Source organism: Vidua macroura, chromosome 5 (assembly GCF_024509145.1).
Source record: "Vidua macroura isolate BioBank_ID:100142 chromosome 5, ASM2450914v1, whole genome shotgun sequence".
NCBI lineage: Eukaryota > Metazoa > Chordata > Aves > Passeriformes > Viduidae > Vidua > Vidua macroura.
The window spans coordinates 12,127,229-12,145,363 of record NC_071575.1 but is presented as its reverse complement, the minus strand read 5'-3'; the positions used below and the strand labels follow the sequence as shown (position 1 = coordinate 12,145,363).

Here is an 18,135-nt window from a genome sequence, read left to right as displayed (position 1 = left end):
TCCAAGTGAGCAGAATAGCTATCCTAATCGGATGAGGGCACTCATGTGAACAAAGAGGATACCTGTACATTGCATTTTGAGAGTGCTGTCAATCCCAACCAAGCTTTACACCAGCCCTGAGGACAGTCCCCGTGCTTGTTTTGTGTAGTTGCAGTAGGACCACCTCCACTGACAGCATGCTTTCGCTTGGGGTCAGTGACAAAGTCAGTACCTTTCTGGCCGGCTGTAATCTTCTCCTTGCCATACTCATGTTCATCTTTCTTATCTGTCTTGGTCACTGTATTACATGACACCTCCCTGATAAGACTCCAGAATGGTTGCTGTAAGAGCCTCAACATTACCTGTCATGAGGTCAGAAAGGGTGTAGGCAACTGAGGTGAAAGGACACAGTGAAGTTTCAGGGGCTTTTAGTGACATCATGTACAACAAGGTGAACACTATCTGGAGCTTCCCACATGAACAAGAGGGGATTTTCCTCAGAGGTTGCTGAAATGGCGATCAAAGTTTAACCTTGTTGTTTCCTTGTTCTCATTTCCCAGACACATCAAGATGACAATGTGTATATCTAGCTCTCTTTACAATTTCCCCTTTTCACTTCACAAACATTTATGTTATCTGAATGTGTGATGATGGAGTATGTGACTGGTACTGTATGTGACTGTGCTTAAGGAAACACGTGCAGAGGGGCAGCCTGATGCAGTTTAGTGGGCACAATGGTAGCTTCTGGTGGTGACACAGTTGCTACTAGGCCTGAGTTTTTTCTCATGCTCCTTCTCTTTGGAATGTAATCTAGTTACCCTCTGGGCTTTTAGCACCATGCATGCTACCTTGGAATTGGCTCACAGCTGCTATCAGATTTGAAGCCCTTCTTGATTGCTTTCTAATTAAGAGTAGGTCTTAAGTCATCATAGCCCAGAACCCTCAGAGTAGAAGGAATTAAAAAACCCCCTCCACTCCTGGCTGCCAGCCTGAGTCTTTGGAAAAGAGAAGACTCATTGCCATAGATTCCTTGCCAGGAGGTCACATAGCTGTCTGCAAATAAACTGATGAGCCCAGGGCCAACTCTGAGGCACTAGGAAGGGGTTAAAGAATTCATACCTGTCTCTCTCTCAGGTTTGAACATGTGATAATTTTTGCTGCTATTACTAGAGGAAAACTATTCAGTCACTGCCTGAAGCAATGGTAATGGATCAAGAAGCCAAAAGACAGACAGATTACAGAAGCAGTTCAGATGAAAGGAGTTTGACTCAGTACAGTAACAGGAGGGGTGCTGAGCAGTGCAGTGGAGTGTGGCACCTGTGTCTGTACTGTGGAGGAGAGTGCAGAAGCAGGATTATTAATCTTGTTTTATAATTGGAACTGGTAATCAAGTAGGAAAAAAGCCTAATTAAAATAATGCAGTAAATTGCTTGGCTACCATATGCTGTACAGGTGTGTTTTAACTGATTATCATTCTCTTAAGCAATTTATTGGAAAATTGGATATCAGTTAACAGCCTTATGTAGAAATTACATGAGGACTGCATGTCTGGCTGGGTCTGGGGACAGTTTGAACTCATAATGAGATTAAATTACATTAATTTGGATGCTGACTGGTTACACTGTAGTTACTCGTTTGGAGGTTTTTTGCAGGGAGGGAGCTGTAGAATCTTTATTGACATCACTGTTTTTTCCCCTGAAATGGTCATTAGTGCCAATTGTAGTTTTGTCTTGACTTTATTGCTGAGGAAATTTTGGTTTTAGTTAATCCTTACCTTCTTGGAATGAACAACAGTGAATAAAACTTAGTACTTCCCCTGTGAAGACTCCCCAGCATAGCATTCTCCTGGCTTCAGTAGTGTTCTCAGAAAAGCACCACTAAATTCAAATTTCAAAAAGGAAAGCATTGAGAAGAGGGGAAGCCTGAAAAAAAAGCATCTTCAGACACAAACTACGGTATTTTTTTTTTAATTAACACTTTAATTTTAAACAGTTTTAAGTTGAGTTATTTTTCCGTTTAATAGTTAGTAGAGCATTTAGAAGCATTGAGTGTTTGCAAAAGACCCCCTCCAGATTAATATATTTTGAATCTATTAATACAGTCTGTGTAGTCAGATCACTTGAGCTGCCCCAGTTCTAAATTCAACTTAGACAAACCTGAAGTGCATCATCCAATAAAATAATGTGTGAAATATCATAGAAACTGTATATAAATTAGCTAAGTTAGGGATTTTTATTTCTGCTGCTTTTATTGAGTCATATTTCATGACTCCATTGCTCTTACATAACAATAAAATTAAACTACAATAATAGAAGAGAATCTCAACTAAATATACACAAAAAATCTTAGCCTGGCTAAATGAAAAATAGAACAATTATGTTATTCTAATTGGTTTTGAGTGGTAATAGTGCTTTATTAATTCTTGTAAATTGAATGTAGACTTGTAACATGTTTCTGCTTCATCTTTACTCAAAAGCAGAAAGATCTTTTCTTATTTCTCATAAAATTCTCAAAAGACCACCACCACCATCCCAGATTTATTTAGGCTGCTTTCTTTTTTCCTCTTTATGTTACCTGACTGTAATCCACTGAAGTTCCAATTAGCTGTTAAAGTTTCAGTCTTGCTCATATTTCTCTGAGTGATTGTACCACACATTGTCTGGAGAATGTAGATGAGATGGTTCCTATGTAAAGAAGAAGATTCAGGATAAGAAGTCTTGAGTCCTAATCTCTTCTTTCAGTGGTTGAAGCCATCAGATGAATTTCATGTTGCTCTGATCAAAGCTTGAACATACTAGCTGTGAGTAAAACTTCTCCTTCAATTGAATGCCATAACGTTCTTTATAGTTTCATGAAGAGTTCAGTGTTACCTCCTTCCATTTTTGTCTGTAATTTCCTCACAGTAATTTAGCCCTATTATTTAGTACTGAGAAGCTCAAAGAATATGTAAACAGAGATCTCTGTAACTGTTTTTAGGAAGAAGGTCTCCTTTTTTAATTAAGCAAAAAATACCATGGTTTAATTCAGTAATTGCACAACAATTTTAAAATGTTCACCCATGGCTTAATGCAATTGATACTGCCTTCTGTGCCTTTGTTCCTTTGTTCTAACTTAATAGTTAATGGAAAACCCTAATGAACAGGTGAGTGCTGCTCTGCATTTTTACAGATAAGATCTTGTGGTAATTGTGTTAGAACTGAGCAGTGGTAAACTGGAAATTCCTTTGAGACATATATGGCAAAAAAAAAAAAAAAAAAAAAAAAAAAAAAAAAAAGAAAAAAAAAAAAAAAAAGAAGCCAGTGCTTTCAATCATAATTACACATGGCTCAAGGTAGGAAGTGGCTCAATAACTTCATTGTGTAGCTGAGTGGCTTTTAATGTAAATATATTTTGTTTGTTTGCAGCTAAACATCCCAATGTCCATGAAGACTATACATAAATCAGCATCAAATGAGCTCACTTCCTTAGGGAATCTTCCACAAGATGCAGAGTGAGAGCTCTGAGAGATGCTGGCCTGCATCCACTCCCCTTTTTCACTCTGCTGGATAGAGTCAGCAGTTCCTCTGGCATTGCCCAAAGAGTTCATAAAGTTATTGGTAGACCTGGTTCCTGCTATTCCTTCTCCTGCTCTGCCTTTACAACTGATGTGAATTAGAATCTTTCTGTGTAGACTTCCAAAGTTTCTAACTTTGGAAAAGGTCCCTGTGGTAGGCAGCTTTCTTTCCTTCTCTCCCTTTTCTTCACTAAGACAAGTCCCTGGGAGGTACTCCAGACTGAAAATTCTACAGCCTGTTCTGTTTTAAATTTTAATATAAATAAAAGGCACATGAAGAAACCTGCCATGACTCATTTCATTCTCCCCAGATCTTTCAAGAGAATTTTTTCTGGACTTGAAAGTGAAATTAAATAATCTGATTTTGCTTGCTTTTTAAAGTAGTTATGGATTACTTAACTTTCAAATTAATTCATACACTGTCAGGTTGTGGAAAAGAAAATCTGTTGTGATTTTTAAAAGGTAGGCTAAGTAGAGTGTCACAATGGGCCTGTATTTAGGCTTGATCCCTGTATTGCATGTCCATACATGGAAAGATAATTATAAATTCCTTTCAGTTTTGCATAGATGATTAAGAAATCATCTGCATTGGAGATAACTTTTCAGAAATCATATTTTTCCAGTTTTAGATGCCTCATTGTAAAGGGGTCTCTTCTGTTGTCTTAAATTGCATTAAGTTTGTGAAAAATACTGATAAAAACAAAGGTACAAAATTATCACTGATTATCCTGCATGCAGGATAATCATAGAGAAATGCATACATTTCTCTAGCAGTTCATGTAAAAAACAGCATGCTTGCCATGACATGCTGCCCAGCACTGTGGGTAGGCAAAGAGTTTTTGTGGTTATACACTCTACCATAACATGCTATCAAACACATTATGCTCTACATGACCTGAAGAGTCTTTCCTTTGATTTTTATTTCACTTTTTAATTTTTTTCTGAAGTTTTTCAGAAAACATAGCCATCCCCATAGATTTACATAATTTAGCTGTAAAACTCAGCAGTCTCTCACTGAGAAGAATGGCATTAGGCAAATGAGGATTGCTTTTTACTTGCTTAGAGCACAAAAGCAATATCAGAATTTTCTTCTGAGAATACAGTTTAGATTAACAACAACAGGAGAGCATTTCTAGAGTTGTTCAGGCTGGCTCTACCCACTTGATTTTGCCCAGTTTTCTTGCAGATCACTTCTGTGAGCAAACATCCTCTGCCTAATCTGAGACAGAAAGTTAGAAAGGTTATATTTCTCCAGTTAATGTCTGCACTTGGCTTTAATGTCTGAGCAGAGAGAGGCAGACTAATCAATAGCCTCTCTTTTTCAGTTGATGTTCACCTCTGTAGAACTTTGTCTGCTTTTTTTCCCTTCTGTAGACAGATTTCTTTCATGGTAAGCTGGCATCAGTTCGGCTTGACTGATGTTTCCTTTTAGTGTGCCAAATCTACCAGATATAAGTGAAACTCAAGCCCCTACAGTCAGAACCTAGACTTTGTAAACAGTGTATGAGACACAGAGATATATATAGTATATGCATATATAAGATACAGACTTCATGTTGTCTTGTTATTTCTATCTACGTTGAGCCTAGAAAACACAGCTGAATTTCAGAGATAAAAAGAATATCTGTCTAAAACTTGAAAAATGTCAACAAGAAAATCTGAGAGTTGAAAATGAATTGCTAGTTAATTATAAGAGCACTTCTTTCTAAACTAACATATTTTCTTGGAGGCTGTTTAATAATGTACTAAACACATGTTGTTTGACCCAGACTATCATACTGTATGTGCCTAGACATTTGCTGTTTGCATGACTCACGCAAATTTTGAGTGCTGTCAGTTCATTTTCATTTCTATGTATCCAGTCACCTACACATATCCAGTGCTTACAGTTTGGTTCTTTTCCTGTAATCTGTCAATACACCCACCATTTGAGCTATATACACCCAGTTTGAAATGAACAAAACCTGAGTGGACGACGTCTAAATACCAGTCTGCTGAGGTTCACTTTGCATTTCAGAAGGAGGGTCCCCAGGTGACTCTGTTGGACTTTCCACATCCTGCTCTTGATGAAATAACTGAAGGGACAAATTTTATTTTCAGTATGCATGCAGCTCCCAGTGAGGGGAATGGAATTGTTTGTATACATAAAAGATCAGATTTGGTGCTCTTCTATACAAAACAATAAAAGCTATCAAGGAATGGTTATAACCAAATAACACAGAGTTAAACATCAAGGTACAAGGGTTTCATCGTGCTGAAGTCAGTGGTACCTTTCCAGGAAGCTTTAGAAATGATCAGGTTTATTCTGTTAAATTAACCTCCCCTGAGAGCCTCGTGTTAGTTATTGATTAGTGGCAAGGCAGAGTGCCTGCCATCAGTGGAAGCTGTCTGATGGAAATAATGCAAATGCATGAATTGACATATATTCTTTTCCAAATAATTGCTTTGTGTTTCAAAGTAAGACCTACAAAACTTAAGAAATCCAAAACTTTATGGTGTGAGAAAGAGATAATTCTCTACAAATGGCAAAAAGAGAAATGGTATTGATATTTTTCAACAATGTTGTTTCAGAAGTGGCTGGAGCATTCTTGTGGTCAAAAATTTCCTGTAAGATTTTGTATGAAGTGCATCTCATGTACATTGCACTTTGAAGTATCTGTTCTGCTGTTTAGGATGCTGTTATGTAGGTGGTGCATGAAAGTGCTCTTGCTAATAGTGTTGCCCGGAAGACAGTTTTCTGCTATCAATCTGTCTTCACTAATGAGAGTATCTTTAATTACAGAAGAAGCACTTGGCTTCATTAGCAGCTCCAGCCTGCAAGGGATCAGCATAGCACTGACATCATTGCTGTCTCTCTTTATTGGCTTTATTTTGGGAGCCATATACTGGAAGGTAAGAGATACTACATATAATTGTTTACATAGTGATGCTTCATTTTTTAGCTGTGGGGAGATGGGAATAAGAGAACCATTCTGTATTTGAAAGCAAGAGATACCCCTTTTGATCTCCACTTAACTGTGACTTGCAGATGTAAATCTGTGTGTCAAATTCTTGAATTCTACCATCAAAGTGCAAATCCTGTTTTATCAGCATGATCATTCTCTAATTAGAAACAAAAATTGTGTGACTCACCCAATTTTCCATTTCTCCTGTTGCATATTGAGAAAGGATTTTTTTTTTGCTTTTGGCCCCTATGCCCCCACCTACAATACAAAAATTTCAATAGTAAAATTTTTATCAGTAGTAGATGTATGTTAGAGGACAAGGTTTGGCCTACATTTTGATGACTTTGTTAACATTGGAGGCAAATTGAAACATACAATTTTTTGGTTACTAAAGAAAGTTTTACAATATTTATACTTTTAGAATATTTATGGCTTTAGAATATTTATATTTAATGCATTTTCTTCCTAGAAAATACATCCCAAATCCAGACCAGAAAGTGATGAAACTACACAGTGTCATGACTATCAAGAGGAAAATGAGATAAGGTATATTGTTTCACTTAAAATTTGTATTTACAGATGTAATTTTATCTCTGAGAACTACTTTCTGTTTAGTTGTGTGACAAACACAAAAAAACCCCAAACACAAGGTCTTGATGCAGAGGTAAAATATGTGCTTAGAGTGTGCAATTTAAAGGACTTTCTGGTTTAAACATAGAAATTGATAGGGAAGATAGTTCTGCATACAACATTTTATTATGGGGACATTATTTTGTCTGTCTTTATTCCCACTGTGAGAAAGGATTGATGAGATCTATATGAAAACCAACAAAATAAAGTAAATGTTGTTATTTATCTGATTTTTAAAGAGAAAAAGTTCTCAGCAAATCAAAAATACCTTAGAAATAACAGTTCAAAGCTTTGAAGTTCCTTGGACATGACTTGGGCAAGAAATTATGTGAAATCCAAGAAAGGACTTAGGGACATTTTAAGTAAGAATAGTCCATGCTAAAGCATTTTGAGAGTATTGTTTAACTTCATATTTAATGATGTTTGGTCAGATTTGAACTATGATTTAGGGAAAGATCTGATGCAGGTGGCAGAAGGACTTGTCCTGTAGTGTTCTCACACTGTGTGAAATGCCTGGTGCTGCCCATTGGTGAAGGGACAAATAGGCAAGGTTCTGATCTAGCAGTTTGGTCACAGGAGCTGAAATGTTCCGTGTTTAGGCTTGCTAAAGTAATAAATTCTTAAAACAAATTTTCTTCATATACAGTATATAGAATGGAAGGCTGTGTATTCATTTCACCAAGTCTATTAGTTCCTGCAAAGAAGTCATTCTGCACATCATCCCTCATAGGTGTTAAAACCTGTGAAATGGAACATACTTTTTACTTCACAGAAAATACAAAACATTTTTTATATGAAGAAAAGATGACACAGTTAAATGCAGCAGAGGGCCCTTGCAGGAACTTGAACCAGACTGCATTCTCTATCAGATGTCTTCATATATATATATGGCATGTGTTTTGGCATACATGGCATAGATGACTATTGCAAATTTCTCCTCCCTGAGAAATTAGGAATATTCATCTATAAGTAGGAAGAACTAATATCAAATAAAAATTATAATTCTTTGGGGTCCCTTCTTTAATTCTTTAAATTTTAACTAACTTATAAACCCTTCTATTCTATTTCCTTTGAAGGCTATTACTGTAGCAATAAAGTACCTTTTTTTTTTTTTTTTTTTTTTTTTTTTTAGTATGTTGCAGCAAAAAGAAAAGGAACATCTACAAGTGTAGCTGTTGCTTTTTCTCTCCCTACACTGTTACTGTTTCATGTACTGGTAAGTTGGTTATGGTGAGAGTTTTACCATAGACTTAAATACTTTCAGATGCTTCAATATAAAGTGATTCAGAGCCCATTTTCAGGAAGAAAAGCTATCAGTAGGTTTCATTTATCATTTAGTAGGTGTGTAAGATCTTTAGCAGCTAATTTAATTAATCCTGTATCATTAATGTAGACTTTTGATTTTGATTTTTAACTTGAATGCTTCAAAATGAAATTTACAAGAATTCCAGAATAAAGGACAGCTACTGCTTCTCCTTTTTGGTGTTAGAGCTGATACAGAGAAGCCTTCAGCTGTTACAATACAGCTGTCTCAAAGCAAAAAAAAACACAATCTGGGAAAATTAGCAGGTGAGTGTAGAACAGGTCAAGTAGAGCTGAGCTTTTATATAATTGTAGCTTAGTCAGCACATTTCTGTAGTCTCTGTAGCCTTATCAGATCCATCAGTCTTGCTTTTGTATGTAAGAGTGAGCAGCAAAGGTGAATGAGGTTTCTCAGTCCCAGCTGTCCTTTGCAGAGCAGCACTTCTCTCACAAGAGGCTTCTTACCACTGAAATTGTGCTGTATTTAACCCATGGCATCTGTGTAAGATGTCTGGAAAATTCAGACAGCGCTGAACTCTTCATTTTTTATCATGAGTGGAAAGAGCAGCGTAGACTGTAACAGTCTGTAACAGACAATCTCAGTTTTGCAGTTCATCCTGTTACAGTTACTCTCAGGTGTTCGATATGATTGAGTTAGCTACAACTTGAGAGGTTTTTAATTCTCCTTAACCACTTTGTTCTACCATATGCTAACTGAGAAGCAAAGTTGTCACTACATTGGACAAGTTGTTCCATTTTTCCAAAGATGTAAACTCAGTTTGGTTTGTCCAGATGACTTCAAAGGGAAGTTTGCTGCCAGAGATTGCCAATACCAAAGTGCCTAAACAGTTCTGTAAAACATGAGAGTGGTTCCATTACCTTAGATGACATCAATGAGCTTTTGCAGGCAAGTGTGTTCTTTCATCAGGAAAGTGCATCTTACAACATTTCTCCTTCTGAGAGTAAAGAAATCCCTATGCAAGTGTCATTACATTTATTTTCAAAATTATAAGAAAAAAATGTCTATGTTGTATGTTTTTGAAAAGATCTACTGTTTAGTAATACAGAAAGGAAAACTAATCAGCAAAATCAGAATTTCTGTTTTTCTCTTCAGGCAGGTAACAGTTCTATGTTTGCTTCATAAATGAAGCAGCTTTAAGCACATCCGTATTCCTTCTGGAGTGACAGACTGAGTCTGCATCTGTTGTTGCTGCCCATGACTCCATAGACATGATACAGAAATGAGGACAATTTGTGTTTGTTACTGTGAAACCAACACTGAACTGAACAATGACAAGAGGAGTGTGCACTTAGCAGGACTGTATCTTATGTGAATATCTACCTTGTGTGACATTTGAGGTTTTTTAATTGCATTAATACTTCCAGCTGACTCTGGCAAAAAAGTATGTCCTGAACAAAAAAAGCATCTTTCAAATGCCTCCAACAGTGTGTAATCGTTGCAAGTCATAAATACCTTTGCATCCTTAATTTAAATTCTGTGTCCTCTACCTTAAATTGATGTCTTCAGATGAAGGTCTCTGAACTGAGAGAAAACGCAGAAATGGATACAGATAACATACTCTTCAATATTGTATATAAAACTTGAAAGCAAAGTCATGCCCTGAGCTCGTGTTCTAGACTTAGACTTATAAGGAGCTGTGTTTATGCCTGTCAAAGGCTGTGTGCACAGCAACACGTGGTCTCTATCGGGTGCCAGGTGGCTGGTTGCCCACCCCAGAAAGCCTCAAGAATTCATCAGCGTTGGTGGTCTCTGTTCAGGAGAGCCAGATACTGGATGAAGACAAAGTAAACAGGAGGTGAATGTACCTCGTGGAGCTTCGAAGAATTAAATGTAACTGCTGCGTATGTGAACACTGGTGAAATTTCCAGTCATGCTAAGGCAAAATAAAGAGTCTGAATTGCATTCAAACATCACAATAAAGACAAACCCATGAAATGCATTTTAAATTCTGAAGATGCATGCCATTTATACCTTGTCTGTAAATGTATAGCATAGAAAATCTGAAAGGTCCTGAAAGTGTATTTAGCTTTTACTTACATCAGCTGTAATTAATGTTTGCATTGTGTTTTAAGTGATTAATAAGCTTTAATATCCTGGCATTCTCCACTCTTGAAAGTTAATTCTTTTGAAACAAAAGAGAAAGGCTTTGTTTCTCACCTGTTTCTGCATCTATTACTGTTACAGTATCCATAGAACATGAACACGACTGATGTACAGATGTGCATTTTCAAGTAAATCCTAAAAATACCACGATAAAAGTTACAAATGTAGTTGTGCATCTTTTCATCTTGTCTCTTCCCAAATAATGAGTATGAATTATTTGCCTGTATTAGGGGCTGTAGTTCAGAAGGGTAAATGGTAAAGGCTCTCATGAGGTGACAAACTGTCATCTATCGTGATATTGACCAGGTCAGCAAGACTTTTAGTTTAAATAACTTGAAAACTTAAAAAAAAAAACAAAAAAACAAAAAACAAAAAACAAAACAAAACAAAAAAAAAAAAACAAACAAAAAAAAACAAAAACAACAAAACCCACCAACCCTTTTGAAGTTTTGCGTAAAGTTGGAGTTCCCCTTAAAATGTATAGTTACTAAATTTTTTAAGAGTCCTTGTGGAAGTTTTAATCTTCTGCTCAATTTTCTGAGAACCATGCATAAAAAGAATATGTCATACATATAATATATATGTGTGTATGTGGTGCGTGCGCGCGTGAGTGTGTGTGTGTGTGTGTGTGTGTGTGTGTGTGTGTGTGTGTGTGTTGTGGTAAAACTGTCTTTCAGACTTGTGAAAAGAAAAAAAATCTCAGAACCTTACCATAATTGATGATGTGGCATGTAGCTGCACTGCGTGGAATTTTGACCCTACTGCAATAAGGTTGAAATTTCTCATGAATTCACTGATGGAAGGATTTGATCATGCGGAATTTTTATTTATACTCAGGCCCTTTTTGCACTTTCTGTTTGTCAAAAAAGGGTCTTGAAATCCTACTCAGCTGGTATAAATTAGCATAATTCCATTAAGGATAATAGAACTTGGAGGTTTGCATCACCTGAGGAACTTCTCTTAGACTAGATCAGAAACAGCTTAGTGTCAGAATTAGGCCTTCATGTTTATTCTGAAGATGTTGGAGCACTCACCAGTTAATAACCAGGGTTGCTCATCACTTCTAAAAATCAAGTGCATTCCTCAAACAATGGAATTACCCATATAAAGCTGAGTCTCCTTTGACTCTATGTAGTTCTTTACTCACAAGGCCCTCAGACTTTGAGTTTCAAATGTTTTTAAGAGGTGCCCTAAAAGAAATGTCAGTATGACCTAAGTGATGGAAATTTGCACCTTATTGGTAATGCAGAGAATAACTGTGTATTGGTTTTGACTGAATGGAAAAGTATCCACACTAAATGGAAGCAATTATCCTTACACATTGTACGAAAATCTTGAATACTTCATACAATGTACTGTTGAGGCTAGCTTATGCATTTGAGGGTTTGGGTTTTTTCCTTAGCTTCAGTAAAACATAAATCTTATATTTATTAATGTTCTTCGTTGATAAAAAATGTTCATTTTTCTAAATGCATTCTTTCCAGAAAATCAAATACTCAATAACATTTAATTTGGGTCACATTGGTGTGCCCCAAATTATACTTTGATATTCCAAAGCATGATATTTTAGGCTTATTAATCTTTATACTATAGAAAATATCAGTTATGAATTGTAACATAAATAAAAATTGACTATGACAAAATGTTCACTTTCCAGGAGCAACATCTTAAAGTAAGTCACTTCCAAATAATGTCAGACATTTTAATCTCTTCCGTGGAGCAAGGTAAATTTAAATTATTTGAGAACAGAAAGAAAGCTCATGTATACTTTTGACCTTCACATCACAAACATTGTTCTTTGAATGTGCACAAAAGTCATGTGACCTGGAGTAGCAGAACTGCTGTTGGACCACATGGTTTTCCCATTCTTTGCCCTCACTTTGATCTGAACACAAGAGAGATCTGATTGGGTGTTTTCAATCCTTTTGCGAACCATAAGGAGACTTCTGGACAACTCGAGGATGCACTAGGTGGCAGGGCACTTTGAAGTGGCATCGTGAATTTACTGGAAACTTTCTGTGCCCACTGAGGAGATCTTTACTTTGGACACAGTGAGATTCTGAAAGACTACTGACTTGTGGAACATCTTAGAAATCAATGGAAATTGATTCAGTTGGAGATAGGGTGGCAGAAATAAACCTTTAATTGCTTCTTAACTTCTAAAGAAGTTTAACTTCTAAATAGTGATCAGTTTTTCAGTCTTCTTTTTGGGTCGACAGAGCCTATGCATTAACAGAGTTGGAAAAGCAACACACTCCCTCTTAGAATAAAACTGGGGAAAAAAGGGATGTTTTATTTTTCTGCATAAAAGTCAACCAAATTTGGCTTTTGTGTATCTGTGGTTTGGTGAGAAATGTAACATTTTTAGGTTTCCTTTGAAATAGTTGAACTTTGCATGCAATTACTAGTGGCCTTGTGAGAATAAAAAAGGAGATAGTCTTATACTGAGTAACTGTTCTACTTTAGATGTGTGTTTACTTGAATGAATTAATGGTACTTATTTCATCATGAGGTCATTTTATAAGCATACAAAATGTGCTTTACTATGGAGTATGTGTACAACCTGCACATGTTTTAGATTCTCAACTGCAGCAGCTCTGTTTTCTCTGTTGCTCTACGTAATATGCTGAAACTGTTCAGTACACAAAACAGAATTATTAATTTGAAAATTTAACAGTACATATAAAATACTGTTATTTTGAGTTTGATTTATGTTTAAGAGTTATCCAACATTTTTAAATTCATGAATCTGATTCAACTGTCTTAAATGCAGATTTACAGTAATGGTGGCATGTTGCTATTTTGTTATCAAATTAATGGAACATGGAAACTTCAGACTCTTTAGAGGTAGAGACACAGATGTTTGCTGGTTGCATTATGGGCAAATTCATTTATTTCAATGTAAATGTCAGCACAGTTTTGCATAGTTACATTCTGACTGAAGGTAATCAACAAAATTTATAAAATGTGATGTGTATGTACATATGTGTCCTCTTAAAGATAGATGTTTTCCCAGATCCCTTTTTATACCAGTTCAGATTTGGAATTTACATTATATACATATGCTTTATTGTTCTAAATAAAGATATTATGCACTGTCAAATAATTAATACATTGCATTGTGTCAGTCAGTCCCAGTTAGGACATTTTTAAGTCCTGTCATCATCTGAAAAGAATTCTCTGTCAGAACATATGCCACTTGATGCAAACTCCTTCACTTGACGCAGACATTTCATGATGATGCACTTCTTCTGCAGGGAGTAGTATTTACCAGGATCTTTCAGTAGAAACCAGAGCTTATCCTGGTAAGAACGGCATCCTTCCTTTAAGTTTTCAGCAGTTTAATGTGGCTTTTTTGTAAGAAGTCTGGGATGGGATGAGTTTGGCAAGAAAAAAACTGAGCTTCTCAGGGAGCTCTGGCACCTCTCCAATCCTGAGAGAGAATGAAAAGATGCCAGCTAAAGACGAAGCAGCCAAACCTGCTGAGACTTTCAGCCTGCCTCAGAGAGCATTAATGAGCCTCAGAAAACAAAGGGGTTGCAGTAGGCAGATACAGAGGGATTTGTAAATAAGAATAAAGTAGAGACAGGACTGATGAAGAAGAGTAGAGCAGGGTTAACGGACTGGGACACAGAGGAACAGAATTTGGAGATGCCAGAATTTGGGGTATAGATATGAATGAAAGCTGTGGCTGCTGATCTGGACACAGCCAGAAGTGCAGAGTTGATGGCTTGAAGAAGGCCATGAAACAGCACTCACTGATGTTGTAGCAGGTGTCATGCCCTGAGGAGCAGCACTGGTGGCTCAGGTGGGTCAGCAGTAGGATGGCACTCGATTCAGCTAAGGCTCCATGAGCACCATGGAGCTCCATGAGCATCATGTAGCTGCAGAGTTGGAAACAAGTCTACTTCATGAGCAAGCTGTATTAATGCAACAAAATCTCCAATTTGACCTGGAATTTCAGGAAGGCAGCAGTAACAATAGGGTACCTAGAAATGAGATGTGAAGACTCTCAGCTAACAAAACAACCCTTGCTGAAGTCAAAAGCTGGTAACTCATAATCTGGTTCAATGTCCAGATGGGGATTGGTGGTGAGGGGTGTCCTTCAAAGGTCTGTATTGAGAAGGGTAGTGTTTAATACTTTTGTCAATGCCACAGTTAGTGGGATCAAGTGCTCCCTCACCATGTTTACAGAAAACACAAGCTGAGTGGTCCCAAATGTACCTCAAGCTGCATAAACGGCAAGCATGGCCAGCAGGCTGAGGGAAGTGACTCTAGCCCTCTGCTCTGCTCCATTCTGGTGACACGCCTCCTGAAGTATTGCATCCAGCTCTGGGGCCCCAGCACACAAGAGGCATGGACCTTTTGGAAAGAGTCCAGAAGAGGGACAAAAAATGGTTAGGGGGATGAAATATGTTCCTGTGAAGAAAGGGTGAGAGAACTGGGGCTAATTAGCTTGGAGAAGAGAAGGCTCTGGAGAGACCTTATGGTAGCCTTCTAGTACTTAGAGAGGGCTTACAAGAAAGATGGTGACTTTTTAGTAGGAATTGTTGGAATAGGACAAAGGGCAATGGTTTTAAACCAAAAGAGGACAGATTCAGACTAGAAATAAAGAACAAATTTTCTACAGTAAGAAAGGTGAAATACTGGAACAGGTTGTCCAGAGAGGTTCCCTGGAAACATTGAAGGTCAGGTTGAATAGAGCTCAGAGCAAACTGATCTAGTTGAAGGTGTCCCTGCTCATTTCAGGGGGACTGTTCTAGATTTTCTTTAAAGGACTTGTCCAAGCCAAATTAATGTATGATTCTATGAATTGTACCGTATGCGGATGGAGTAAAGGGCAAGAGGGAAGGTCTGTAAAAATGTGCAGCTCTTCAGATAAAATGACATTACCATAATATTTTTGGTAGTCTATTTTACAATGTTTGGTGCCTTACATAATGCTGACTAACTGCACACTACCATCACTGCTTAATCTGAACCCTGCAGATTTAAATGTGCTAAAGGATTGAGAGAAATATTTACCTTCAGTTTTCCAATTCTAGTTTCTCCAAAACAATGAATAGAAATATGTCGTTCAGTAGATGGAAACAAAGGGTATCTTTGTCCAAATCATGGACAGCATTAATAATGACATTTTCCTACTTCTGTCATGCAGAAAAACAATGCTTATTATAATAAACAACTGTTTCTTTATAGCAATATGCTTTAACAGCTTAACACTTCCATGAAATGACTGTATTTTAAATGAGCTGGATATATGCCCACTCCACATACACTCCATGCTACACTCCAGTGTAAGTTTATTCCATGTTAACAAATGTGTGTTACTAAATATATTTTTGCCCAAAGCTTCTGAATGATAATAAATAATATGTTTTCATCTTAACAAGATGGGTTGTTTCAGGATTTTGCACTACATTAACAGCTTATAGAACCACTTCCTTACTACTCTTCATGTACCTGTTTATGACAATTTTTCTCCCAAAGTTCAAATGTTTCTAAAATGGATTAAGTTTCTCAATAGCTACAAAGAAGCATGTGCTAACATAATCAACTTTTATGTCATTACATACTTAAAAGGAATTATTATGTGATGGTGCATAGTGGAAAATATGGTTACATTAAAGCAGACTGCCAAAATTGCAGAGTGAGGAAGAGAAGTTTAGCCTTCTTTTTCCCATGCTATATTCCAAGGTAAGTTATTTCATGTAACAGGAAAAATTCCAAATGCAATTTGGAAGTCAGTCAGTCAAGTTCTTCTGACTTGTGGCCCCTTCTGCAAAATTCCACCACAAGCAAGCAGGAACTAAAAGTACAGATAAGACTTTTTCCAGATAAACATGAGCCTTAGGCTTCTGGCCAGTCACAAAATGCGGGAACAATTTTCATTCTTTTTTGGCAAGATATTTTCTTGAGCTCATGGAAGAATATTCAGCTGAGAACACAAAAGCCTCTTTGTTTGTCACCAGTTCTGCTCCGCAGGATAATAGCATGATAGCAAAATTGGCCCAATTAGAGTAAAGAAGCTGCAGAGCAGAATGTATAGCTTTTGTCATTTTAAGTGACTACCACAAGTGACAAAATGTCATCTTAGAAATTTCCCCTTGTCATCTCCTACATTGTGAATGATGATTATTAGGAACCCCCAGGTTATTTAATCTGTCATGTTCTTAAAGTCAAATATTTTAGACCTTCCTTTTTCTCAGCAGTGCTGTCATCATTAACAAAACACAGAACAGCCTTCACCTTTAGAAATGACAAAAATGGGGATGTGTCTCAAAACCAATTAATAGCATCACTGAAGGCAGAGGCATAGCATCTAAATCTTTTAAATATCATCCCCAAGAATAAAGCAATGAGTGCTACATAGCAAAGTTTAAGTGGGCATGCTAATGTACCTGTAATGTAGTGTGCACGTGTGTGGGATGAGGAGTGCTGGTGGGGGTGAAGGAGGAGGTGGTGCTTCAATGTAGCAAATTTTTTTAGCAAATCAGGCAACTGCCATGAACTTCAATCATATACCCTGAAGGAATGGCTGCATATCACAGAATCTCTTCACAAATCCAACCCTTGGTGAGAGTGAGCATCAGGATTGCCAAGTTCCATGCACTGATCAAAAGGTTCGCTGGGCATCCCACGCTGTGCTGTGCTCCCCAGCCTTTGGCAGCTCAGCACCATCGCCCTTCCTGCTCCATGACTGTCTGTGCCAGAACCACACACACCTACCATGTTCCCTGGGGGTTCAGGTAATGAATCCATCTATATTTCCATATAGGCCACCAACGTTATTTCATTGAGAGCCAAAAATCTGGCTCAGGGTTGCATAACTGGTCTTTTGTATTTCAACCTGGACTGTGACTGGAAACTTGGCAAAGCCCCAGGTTTTCTCTCTTGCATATACACACCTTTGTGTCCTGTTATTATCCAGTCCCTCCTGCAGCCTCCACCCAAACTCTCAGTGCTCTCCTGTTGAGTCATACTCTGCAATTAAAGCATCATGTATCCTGGTTGCAGTTAGCAGCCCTACCATTAGCAGTTTTTATGTAGACACTAAACAATTGGGTTAGTATTTAGGAAGAAAACACTTCAAAATGTTTAGCAAAAGATTAGACTTCTGGGGTCAGCTATAACTAGGGTACTGCTAGTCTGACTGCAAAATGCACTGCACAGCAGTATGCGTGCCAGCTGCGAGCACGAAAATTCCCACAGTTTTCCTCAGAGGAACAAACAGTTTATGCTGAATAAATATGTCAACTCTGTTTTCCTCTAAAAATATTTGCCCATCAGATTTTAAGATAGCAAGAGCTAGTCAGTTTAATCAGATGCTTCTTCGTGCAGTCCTCTCTCATAGGGTTCCTGCTGATAAAACTTCCTGAACAGACTGACTGAAGTCTGACCTTTCCTTCTGGTGACCCTCGTGTTGATGTTACTCAGACTGACTATAGCCTGCAGCCATTTTGCCAGGTTTCATCTTGCTGCATCCCCACCACCTCCTGTGGCCCTTGCCTATCCAACCATGGGTCAACTCAAGCTATATGCTCTTCCCACTCAAAGCTGTGTGTCCATTACCAAACTTTGCTGTGTTGATCAAGGCTGAG

General features: G+C 37.5%; 1 protein-coding gene across 2 annotated transcripts in view; it reads left to right on the top strand.

Annotated features, from left to right (window-relative positions):
* KITLG (KIT ligand) overlaps positions 1–10,840 on the top strand; it is a 52,350-nt gene extending 41,510 nt beyond the window's left edge. Inside the window, exons 7-11 of one of the 2 annotated variants that reach the window (XR_008437172.1) lie at positions 6,315–6,424; positions 6,947–7,023; positions 8,240–8,323; positions 9,202–9,320; positions 9,528–10,840. Coding sequence is in view for 1 of the 2 variants with exons in the window: in XM_053977950.1 (XP_053833925.1) it covers positions 6,315–6,424; positions 6,947–7,023; positions 8,240–8,279 (227 nt within the window). In the remaining variant the exon portion in view is untranslated. Of the gene's footprint in view, positions 1–6,314; positions 6,425–6,946; positions 7,024–8,239; positions 8,324–9,201; positions 9,321–9,523 lie in introns of both variants that reach the window. The other variant, XM_053977950.1, reaches the window with a different exon arrangement.
* Positions 10,841–18,135: the final 7,295 nt, after the last annotated feature.